Genomic DNA, 10,251 nt, shown 5'->3' with positions numbered 1-10,251 from the left:
TATATGGCCGCTGAATCATCCGAGCAGCTTTATACCTGTTGGTTCTGGCTGTGTGTGTCAAGGCACACCTTCGCTTGTACTTCTGTTCGAGATTCATCAGAAAGGATTTGTCCCGACTGGCCTGAGTTTATGAAATTGATAGAGATGTGTACGGAGCTTCATTAAGAGGACCTTCACAGGAAGATTCCACCTGAACATGAATCTTTATTTCTTCTTTCAGGTTAAATTCGTACATTTGAGTGTCTCGTTTAAAAGGAGACGGGCTGTGAAGGTGATGTCATCCTGGGAAATGTTCTTGGAAAGGGAGGATGTGAGAACAATCATGTTGATCTGATTTGGACATGAGGGCTCTCTGGTTCACAGCTGTAAAACAGACATTCAGACTGAAGTTCATTTAGATGCACATCTCCAAAAAAAAAAAAAAAAAAAAAAAAAAAGCCACCTTCTCCCAGTTTTTACACTCTGACTTCCCGCCAAGGGAAACTGATGTTTGTAGATGCTGATGTTATTGTCTAAAAATTACTGTTTAATGGCTGTTTGCCGTTTAATGGCTAAACCATCCAAAGGTCTGGAGTGAAACTGCCGCTGCTTTGGCCTCGCGGACGTTAGACTTGTTTGGTTTCTGACAAGTCACTGTTTACCCTCCTTCAGAAAGTGACACTGAGGTCATTACCTTCGGTCATTATTGGTCACATGTGCACGGGCGCACACCCAGTACGGTAAGTCCATTGCATCAAATACAGTGGTGTTTTACTATGACTTGGCATTTACATCACATATTATAAGCCAAGTCATGCTGTTATCACCTTGGCCACTGTGCTGCACAGATCTGCAGAGCAGATGTGATACACCCAGGGTGTGTTCTGTCCCCATATGCTGGAATTATGATTAACAAAAAGCCATGTTGGACGCTGCTGTAGGGGAGAATAAAAAAGGGACTTGAGAGGATGAGCTGAGCAGCCAACAGCAGTCTTTAACAGTAGAAGTCAAGGGCCTGGGTGTTAGACAGATAGCAGAGGTAAAGGTTCATCTGAATCTCAGCGCACAGAGGTTGTTGAGTGCCTTCAAAGACTCTGAGTGTGATGTCATTTGTCTATTTTTGTTCTATGTCAGGGCTCATTAGAAAGTACTTTTTTTTAAAGACATAAGTCAAAGCAGTGTTTACTCTCCCAAATCACCGTCTTCCTCTGACAGCACGAAGCTAAACACATCTATCACCCGCCGGCCTGCGTGCTGGATTTGCATTTTTGTGCAACTTGCATGTAACTTAACAAACAAGCCGTGTTTCACTCCAGGAATTTAACGCTCGCAGATTCGGAGTGCACACAATGGACACTGTGCAAAACAGCCCTTTTCTTATTCCCCTCTAAGCGTCAATGCAAGTTCAGGTTGAAGCCACATTGCGAAAAAACACATCTGCTCAACACTTTTCTTCTAAATCTCTTCTTTTATTAGGCTGCTTTGATTTTACACACTGAAGCCTGTTCACACGTGTTGTGGACTCCTGCGGTGTGAGTGAATAAAGCTGTTAACCAGACCTCTGCAGCCTGCTCCTGCTCTGCTTCAGGCTAACAGCTCCAGGCTATATTTACCACTCCTGGTGGCGGTGCATTGTGGGTAATGTGGGGACTAGGTTTGAACAAGGTTTTGAGCCTTTTTTTTTTGTTCTTTTTGTTGCCCATTGTGAGCCTGTCAATGTCACAGTAGCGCAGTGCTAAAATGGTGAAGTACTCCTTTAAATAAATATCTAGAATCAAAATAATAATGATTAAAAAAAGACAAGAGTCAAATAAGACTGGAGGTTTAAAAAAAACATTTAATGTTATTTTCACGTTAATTGTGTGGAGGCATGTACATCATTCACAAAATAGGAACAGTAAAATTAATCAGACAAGAAAAATATATATGTAGTCCTCTTCATACATTATCAATATATATATATATGTACACACATTGTAAAATAGGACATTGTAACAAAAAGAAACCAAAATGTCGCAATAAGCAAGTTATGATAGGCTGCATCTGTAGTGTGAATACAGACGTAAAATGTTTTAGTCTAGAAAAGAATTTTTTTTTAGATCCTTCCTCCGTTTTCACAGGAGTTTTTATGGCTTCATTTAGAAAGTGGAGACAAACCGGAGTAAAGCTAATTCAAAACATGACGCACCTGGCGATAGTTGAAAAACCCCGATGCCTGTTTTAACACCATATTCCCCGTCGGAACGGTTGAACACATTTTTACAGAAGTTAGGCGCCATGCTTTTGAGCATTAGTCAGATGTTATGTATGTACACACACATGTAAAAATCTCATGGCTGCACAGAAGCGTTTCTCCCAAGACGACAATATTACAAAAGAACACTCAATTAAGCATTACAAAACACACACGCGCACTTTAGTCTCGAGGCCAAACAGCCTGCAGAGAGAATATAGGCAATTTGTAAAACAGCAAGACGACAGGTCCGATGTTTCAGAATCAGTGGCCGTTGGTGACGAGTGGAACGAGCCGGGCTCATTTTTTTTGTCTTTTTTTATTAACTAAACGTTTAAGTGTGAGGTTTAGAAAAAGATCCACACATGATCGGCGCACAACCTTGGCCTGGATCATGACAGTAAGTTGAATCAGCTAAAGTGAGATCAAACCACAGTGTGATTCTGAGACTGAGCCACCGTGAGCACAATCCATGCCATATCCTCCAATCAGCTGTTTGTAAAGATAAAACGTAAACATAAAGTTTGAAGAGCGGCCTGTTTTTAATGCTCCATCGTTTGATCAGATGCCCTCGCTGTCCCGTCCTGGGGGGGCACATTCAGCACAACTGTGACAACGATTACCAAGAAAACACACCGTACAACACCACTAACTCACTCTACACGATAGAAACAGCTGTAAACTTTTACATCAGCGGAGTCTGGTGGGATCTAGTAAGTCAAAGGCTCGTCCAGCAATAGTCGGGGATGTGATCAGGTAGAGCGATGACAGACATCAGGGATTTGCAGGGTCTCCCTCCAGTGTGAATCGGAAAGTTGCATAAGTGACAAAATTCCTTGGAAAAGGATGTAACTCAGTCCCGAACAACTGTTATTTGGTAATACTGAAGTAGTCCATTCTTAAACACATGTTGTGATATGCATGAGTCATGAAAACCCATTCTATCTTCCTTTACAGATTTTGTTAGACCCTCTGAGTCACCAGATGTTCAACCCTGATACGAGCCAGTGTTAAGATTGAGCCAAGCTGAGGCTCCTTTGTTCAAGGTCACAACGCTGAGCTGACTCCTGCAGCACAGACTGAGTAGACAAAGTCGTCGACGCCTCTATTTTACAGTAGATCTGATGGGTTCAATCCACTTTCATTTCAAATTAAACACTGATGTTATCACAGGAAAAGAATGCATATTAATGCCGTCTTATAACAAGATTTAAATCTGAAGAAAGCTGCACCTGCAAATTAGACTGAAAGTGAACTGAGCCCTGAGCCACACGGCGATAAAGTTGAGAAAAATCTCCATCTGAATGAGGGCAGATAGCAGGAGCACTGTCGCCACCTGCCGGCCAGCACTGGTATTGCAAGGACATCACGGCCCACTACAGGCAGGAGGGACAGATGAGCCTTGCATAAAATATTGCGCCACTACGATTGGTAGAAAGAATTTGGTTATGATGACATTGGCCAGTGAGGGTAAAGCTAGGATGCTGTAAACACTTCAGGTTCAGAGGTCAGAGCCCTTATTTGGCAATGAGTGTCAGTGTCTTAGTAAAGGTTGAAGCTGTAGAAAAATCACTGATCGGCATGTGACATAATTAACTGACTCGAAGAGAACAGGTAGTGACGGACGACGCACATTGCACTGTGTGAAATATATCTCCCGGGTCAAACTGTCCATTTAAAAGCAGCATCTTTTAACACGAGTTGGCCACAAAAACACATAAAGCTGATTCTTTTAGTTCCTGTTAGTTCTTAAAAAAAAAAAAAAGAAAAAAATGAAAAGACTGCCACTTCAACTGTTAAACACATTCACACACGCCAACAATACGCCATAAATCACATGATCATTCAACATCCGTTATACCCGGGATGCTTTTTGGAGATGATAAAAAAAAGCAGCACGCTGTTCGATGGACATTGATAATCTACAAAGTGCAAATGTGCCATCTTGTGCTCTGATATCCAAAACGCCATCCAAAACCCAGCTACAGTCTTCCCTGTGTTGCACTGGTTCAGTCCACTGAACCGTGCTGTAGAGTCCTCTGTAAGATAGTCCGGGTTCTGGTGGGAAACATCCATCTGAAAAGGTGCGGACCACAGATGCGCTCCAACATTACGAGAGTTAAAAAGAAAAGGTCACGCGGGTAAACCGATCCATCTCTGCCAGAAGTACTGCCTTTCTAAAAACATGAGATAGAGAAATGTTCAAAATAAGCTCTTCACTGCAGCTTTGCGCCCAGAAAATGAGTCCTGGTGTGACCGGGAAGCTTTTGGCACAAAAATTTTAAACATCAAAAGTAGCTCATACCCCCTCCAGGATTCTTCATTTTTCTCATCGTCAAATGCTCAAGATGTGGAAAAAACTAAACAACACAAGCAAATATGTATAGACTTGCATGTGTGACTGTTAGCGTGTGTGTGTGTGTGTGTGTGTGTGTGTGTGTGTGTGTGTGTGTGTGAGAGAGAGGGAACCAACCATCACATGTCCCGTGGGGGGGTGAGATTTGCACTGCATGCGGAAAAATGCCATAAATGCATTAATGCACTGCGATGGGCCAAAGAAATGCATTTCCATAGTTACTCTGACGGGGTCTGTGGGGGTGAGGCTGCGCTGGGAGACTGTTGCCACGGTGACAAACTGTTGCGTTGCTTAAGGCATCGTATTAGATGACTGAGGAGTTTTTCCTGCGGCAGAGAGGAAACAAAACAAGGATGATTAGCTACATTACTGTTGTAAAAACTGTGCAGAGCAGCACCCAAACACAGGCCGCTTCACTCGTACTCACCTGGCTAGGACTCGCTCTCCATGGAGATTGTAATGGTTTCACTATCAGCTGTGAAGACAAACAGAAACAGGGCGCGTCTTGTTCACCTCTACGAGTTATGTTTTATGTTTGCTAAACACAAATATCTGCACGTTGTGAAACCAGCGCCTAAGAGTCGAACATCCAGACGACCTCCAGGTGTGGTGAGGCAGATCTGATGACATTCAATCACCTTGCATTAATGTGTTTTTCCTTATCTGGACGACGTGTTGGGATACAGATCACATTTTAATACCAGGTGTGACTGGGGGACTGGGTGGTTTGTATTAATTCTGTCTGTGAGCTCACCTGATTTGAGGGTGTCATTAGCCAGATGGTCTCCGATGTTGTTGGCATGCTGGTCGTTGTTCAGGAGGCGGTTCTGTGACTCGCTGAGGGGGCTCGCGGGAACATCAGCAGTACTGGAAGCATGCCCAACACATAAAACAACAAAATGATCAGCGCATCCAAAACCCCTCTCCAAAACATAAATCCTTTTCAGAGCCTCGTGTCAAATAACATATCTTTTACTGCCTAAAGATTTATCACCTTTTACTGGGCTCTGGTTGCAGGGTCACTGTGGCCTGCTCTACATCGGCACTGACCAGCCGTGTCGGGAACGTCAGACCATCTCCCTGACTGTGGTAAACAAGGACAGAGAAACTCAGGATCAGATGCATTTAAAAGCAGGAAAGCCACCATTTTCAACTCATTCTTTTGCATGAAAACACCTGTGGCAGATATTACTCTGCATCCATAAAGGATTCGCTTCCTTTACCTGGTGAAGACGGGCAGCAGCCAGTACTTCTTCTGGTCTCCAAAGACCTGAGCGATATTCTTCCGGAAACCCAGAGAGAAGCCGTTCTTATCGGAACCTGTCCGAAAGACTGGTGCTCTGAACGCCTCTGTGGAGACGGAGCAACATGGAGGGACAGGAGTGGACAGAGAAGACAAACACAGACGCCGTGAAACAACCAGCATGACAAATGTACATCTACAATACTGCTGAAACCTCTGTTGATTTCAGTGTCTGTTACCTATAGTGGACCTGTTCTTCCCTACAAGCCACAGGTGGTAGCTGAAGAGGGACAGAATACTGATGCAGAACATGGCCGCCACAAAAAAAAGGAACAAAACGTGGAATTTGGCGTGAGTGTCTGGCAGCTCATTCTGGGGGAAGAGAGGGGAGCAGAGGAGGAGGAGGAGTCAATGACAAATTCACGTTATTTATGGAGAGAAAGAGAAAGAAGAGGGAGAACATGAAAAAGGAGAGTAACAGAGAAAGAGGGTCACGTGAACCACGTCACTGTAAGCACATTACCACAAAAACCGAGACAACGGTGGTGAGGCAGAGCAACACTAAACGCTTTGGAGGACAGCTGGGTTACCTTTGGGCAGTTCTCTGCCGATTTCCTCCGGCAAAGCTTTAGTACAAACAGAAACAAGACTGGTTAGCAACACCAGGAGAGAACAGGTGGGAGGGGAGGAAGCACTTAGGAATCAGCAGGCAAACCAAGTCAAGGCCAAGTTGGGTGAAAGAGGGGGAAAAAAATGAAAGAAAGCGAGTGGGTGAATGTACAAAGTGTGCCCAGAATGGAGCGAACAAAGGGATGAAAGAGAGAGAGATGAGAGGAAATCGAAGCGGAACGGCTACGAAACAGAAAAAAAAAAAAAGAAAAAAAAAAAAAGAAATGGAGGAGGTGTTTTGCGACCGCATGAGTGGTGTGACTGATGGTTCTGATAGTGGAGGGGAGAAAGAAAAAGGGAGAGATGATGAGAACAATGACCCAGTGTGTGAGGACTGGGGATAACAGAGGGGGAAACAGAGGGAGAGGTCGGAGGGTGAAGGGTGAGGGAGGACAGAGAAAACAGAGGGGCAGCACAGCTCAGCGCAGGAGAAGGCAGCACCATGCACAACCGACTCAGAGGATGCTCAGCCGACTCTGCATCCCCTGCAACGTTCACTGCATGCTGAGTGTGAGCGCGTCTGCGCATCGTTACTCACTGTCCAGAACTTTATGAAATATTGCAGCACGGTGGCTGCAATGAACAAACAGTACACCAGCGAGTAGGCCAGGAAGAGGATGAAAAACTTGTAGTTGGAGAATCCTACGCAGTTGTTCACCCTGGAAAAGGCACAAACACAGAAAGGTCAGGTTTGACATCACTTCCTCCGAGAAGAAATCTTATCAGTGTGAACTTTAAGAAGAGAGAGGCTTTGTGTTGTGGTTACAGGGCATGAGAACCAGATCCATGCGGATAATTAAGCTGTTTTGGAACAGTTTTGGCAACGTCATGCTGGAGTTACAACAAGTCTAGTTCAAGTATTTGTAACATGAACAATGAGGTCTTCCACAGGTGAGAAAAGATGACAATAGCTGAATGAGATCAGAAATCAGTTTGTTCTTGGTTGTTATTATTTACAGCATGAGGAACTGCTGACTATCAGATTTCTGTCTCTAGGAGCAGCTGATGGACCTGCTGCAAATATGCCTGCATGCCTTGCATGAGGTGTGAGCCGGCTTAACTCAGAGGAGAAAAAGCAGGTTGCACAGTGTTTCTCTTCTTACATACCAGGGACAATGGTGGTCCATCTTCAGCACACACCTGCCACACACAGCAAGAGGATAGAAAAAAAATGGAGAGATTATGAAAGTGTGAGAAAAGGTCGATATCGTTTTAAAGCGTGAGAGCGAGCGAAGGTTCGAGGATAAATTTGGTTTTCTTACATGTCACACGCGGAGCAGTGATGACACCGGTCTGGCTTGATAACTTGACAGCGGTCACAGTAACGGATCGCTGCATGGAGTCAACACAACAGACATGTCGTCACTGGACAGCTCCAGCACAGGGGCGGTAACAGACACACTCGCACACGTTAGACGTACCTCCGGCTCCTGTGCGGGTGTACAGAGGCAGACTGGCGGCGGCTCTCCACAGGATCTCTTGCTGGGACTCCGGCCTCTCCTCCTTCTCGTAGCGCTCCTTCTCAGCCTTGGGCAGGCAGAACTGGAAGGAAAAAAAGATTTTACAGCGTCAATCAATTTGACTTCCTATCAACGGCAGGTTGCAGACGTGCAGAGTGGGCTTGCTTTGGAGAATCAGGTTACTGTACCTCTTTGGAGGGGTTGGCCGGCTTGGTGAAGATGGTCTTCCAGTAAGACCATACGAACATGATGAAGGAGAGGTGGAAGAAGATCAGGTAGACAACTGGAGGGAAAACATGAAGCACCATTAAAAAGCTGATACAAGGAACTGCTGCTGTCACTTGAGAAATGTGGAAACACTGAAGCATCTACATATTAAATCAAGCAGAGAGGAAAGCTAATGCTGAATGAGGAGCTTCCCTGCTTCAGGCAGACCGACCTCAGCACTTTGAGGCAGCGTGTTTTCTGAGCCAGCCCTTTTATTTTAGCTAAGTGTACAGAGCATAATTCACCGGACAGCAAACTGGCCCAGTTCTGTAAACGCCCATTCACAAAGTGTGAAATAAAGCTTCTTTTGATTCCTCAAAGACACTTACTCTGCTCTCCTATACTTGGGATGGTGACTGTGGGAGGAAAAACAGGAGAAAATGTTATGATAAGGAAGATGCTCACATCTATACAGTTACACACAGTGAATACAGATCTGGGTTTAGCATTCGGGTTAAATCTGGTCGAGTGGTACAAATTTCCGCTGCACAAGACCACGTTTCTGTGTGCACACTTTCTCCAGCCGACATAATCTAACCACAGGGTCCATTCAGCGGCTGCCCTGAGGTTTTCAGTCATGTGACACAAGCGTGCGCTGCAGATGGAGTTTGCCCAGTAGTTTCCCAGTTTTGATCCCATCCCTTCTCGTACACCTTGTGAGGAGACTGTTTTTCTAGACTACTGTTTCCTGGTTCAAGAACTTTCAGTCTCAGGTTTTTGGGAGAGGAAAGGTCCTTTAAAGTGCTCAGAAAAATGGGTATTTGAACATCTGTGATTCAGAAATGGACGAGCTCCACCTGGATACTGTCAGGCCTGAAAATCCTTCAGATGAAACAATCTGAGAAGTGAAAATCAGTGCTCAGAGCTCATCAGCACAGTAAAAGCATATGATCGGTATCACGGGGATCACACTCAGACATTGCCTCATTTAATGGAAACACAAGTCAAACAATGGCTGGGAAATACTAATCTAGTGTTTTAGGACAGGATTGCCTGACACCAAATCTGTGTGTGTGTGTGTGTGTGTGTGTGTGTGTGTGGAGGTGCACATTTGATATCCCTTAATTATAGTACATCAAAGTAGACCCTGACATCAGACCTGGCGTGGTGGTATCTGTGATAGGAAAACTTTGGTCATTCACAATTCAGCAGACCATTTTCTCCCTCGGTTAAGCTACAATGCTAGCAACAATTCCTCTCATTTTCATACAACGAACTACCCGAGCCAAGCTAATTACCGACAGTCTAGCTTGAGGGAAAGTATTCATGTGCTCTGCCAGCCAAACGGCGTTTAGTTCGCGTTTTAATCCTCCGCGCAGACCCCATTCAGCTCGACAGCTAACAGCACAGACGGGCAGCAAAATCACCAGCACGGTCAAAGTTTTTCTCTGTCCAAAACCAATTCGCCGTCAGATCATGGCAGCCCAAAGCGCTGGCAGCTAACATATAATTAGCTGTATCTAGATTTGGACGGGCTTGCCAGCCCCATTGTTGAGCTGCAGTCCATTTACTTCCTGCTGGCCAGCAGCGGCGGTGTGTTTGTGTGGACAGCGGAGTGAAAACAGCGGCGGTTCGAGGCTTTAAAGAGGCAGCAGACTGCGGCAGGACGGATACTTACATATACACAGCTCCACCACGTAGGCGTAATACGACCAGCAGACGACCAGGGCGATAAAAATCACAGGTATCCATGCTAAACCCCGTTGACAGCATCTCAGTACGTGTGTGGGCGCCATCTTTCTCCCTCTACTGGGGGAAAGGGAGTGTCGGTGTGTGACGTCACTGGAGCGGAGGGAGACCGGAGGAGGTGTGAAAATATTTGGGGGAATTAATTAAAGATATGGATTAAAATAAAGCCAGTTTATTAACGTATAGACACTCCTTTTACCGTAAAAAATACAGGTAATGAACCCGCATAAATTATGTCTGGTGAATGTTTTTGTTACTGCAAAATTTTGGGTCAGATTTGAGGTGAAGTTTTCAAATTATTAGGGAAAAATGCATTCATTTTATTTAATGAGAGAAAACCTCCATGACTTTACAT

General features: G+C 44.8%; 1 protein-coding gene across 3 annotated transcripts; it reads right to left on the bottom strand.

The window, feature by feature from the left end:
* Positions 1 to 1,797: 1,797 nt before the first annotated feature.
* Positions 1,798 to 9,954, bottom strand: LOC143339721 (palmitoyltransferase ZDHHC20-B-like). 3 transcript variants are annotated; one of them, XM_076761118.1, is made up of 14 exons: positions 9,826 to 9,954; positions 8,537 to 8,563; positions 8,129 to 8,223; positions 7,902 to 8,022; positions 7,743 to 7,812; positions 7,588 to 7,620; positions 7,019 to 7,139; positions 6,402 to 6,437; positions 6,051 to 6,183; positions 5,792 to 5,918; positions 5,563 to 5,652; positions 5,323 to 5,435; positions 4,996 to 5,043; positions 1,798 to 4,894 (listed from the first exon to the last, which is right to left on the bottom strand). In XM_076761118.1, exons 1-13 carry the CDS (start codon positions 9,941 to 9,943, stop codon positions 5,000 to 5,002), a joined length of 1,128 nt encoding a protein of 375 aa, XP_076617233.1. In that variant the 5' UTR covers positions 9,944 to 9,954; the 3' UTR covers positions 1,798 to 4,894; positions 4,996 to 4,999. The 3 variants fall into 3 exon arrangements, with proteins under 3 accessions (XP_076617233.1, XP_076617235.1, XP_076617234.1); XM_076761120.1 differs by lacking the exon at positions 6,402 to 6,437; XM_076761119.1 differs by lacking the exon at positions 1,798 to 4,894 and having other exon boundaries at positions 4,995 to 5,043.
* Between the last annotated feature and the right edge of the window lie 297 nt (positions 9,955 to 10,251).

Source organism: Chaetodon auriga, chromosome 21, assembly GCF_051107435.1.
Source record: "Chaetodon auriga isolate fChaAug3 chromosome 21, fChaAug3.hap1, whole genome shotgun sequence".
NCBI classification, from domain to species: domain Eukaryota; kingdom Metazoa; phylum Chordata; class Actinopteri; order Chaetodontiformes; family Chaetodontidae; genus Chaetodon; species Chaetodon auriga.
The sequence above is the reverse complement of the archived record's forward strand: the minus strand, read 5'-3'. Positions and strand labels throughout refer to the sequence as shown.

Bases quoted from the DNA above. Each gene is read 5' to 3' on its own strand.
- LOC143339721 (XM_076761118.1), bottom strand. From the start codon at position 9,943: ATGGCGCCCACACACGTACTGAGATGCTGTCAACGGGGTTTAGCATGG. The intron at 7,813-7,901 runs GTACGTCTAACG...GACTCCATGCAG, and splicing joins CACCCGCACAGGAGCCGGAG to CGATCCGTTACTGTGACCGC. The intron at 7,621-7,742 runs GTAAGAAAACCA...TGTGTGTGGCAG, and splicing joins CACTGCTCCGCGTGTGACAT to GTGTGTGCTGAAGATGGACC.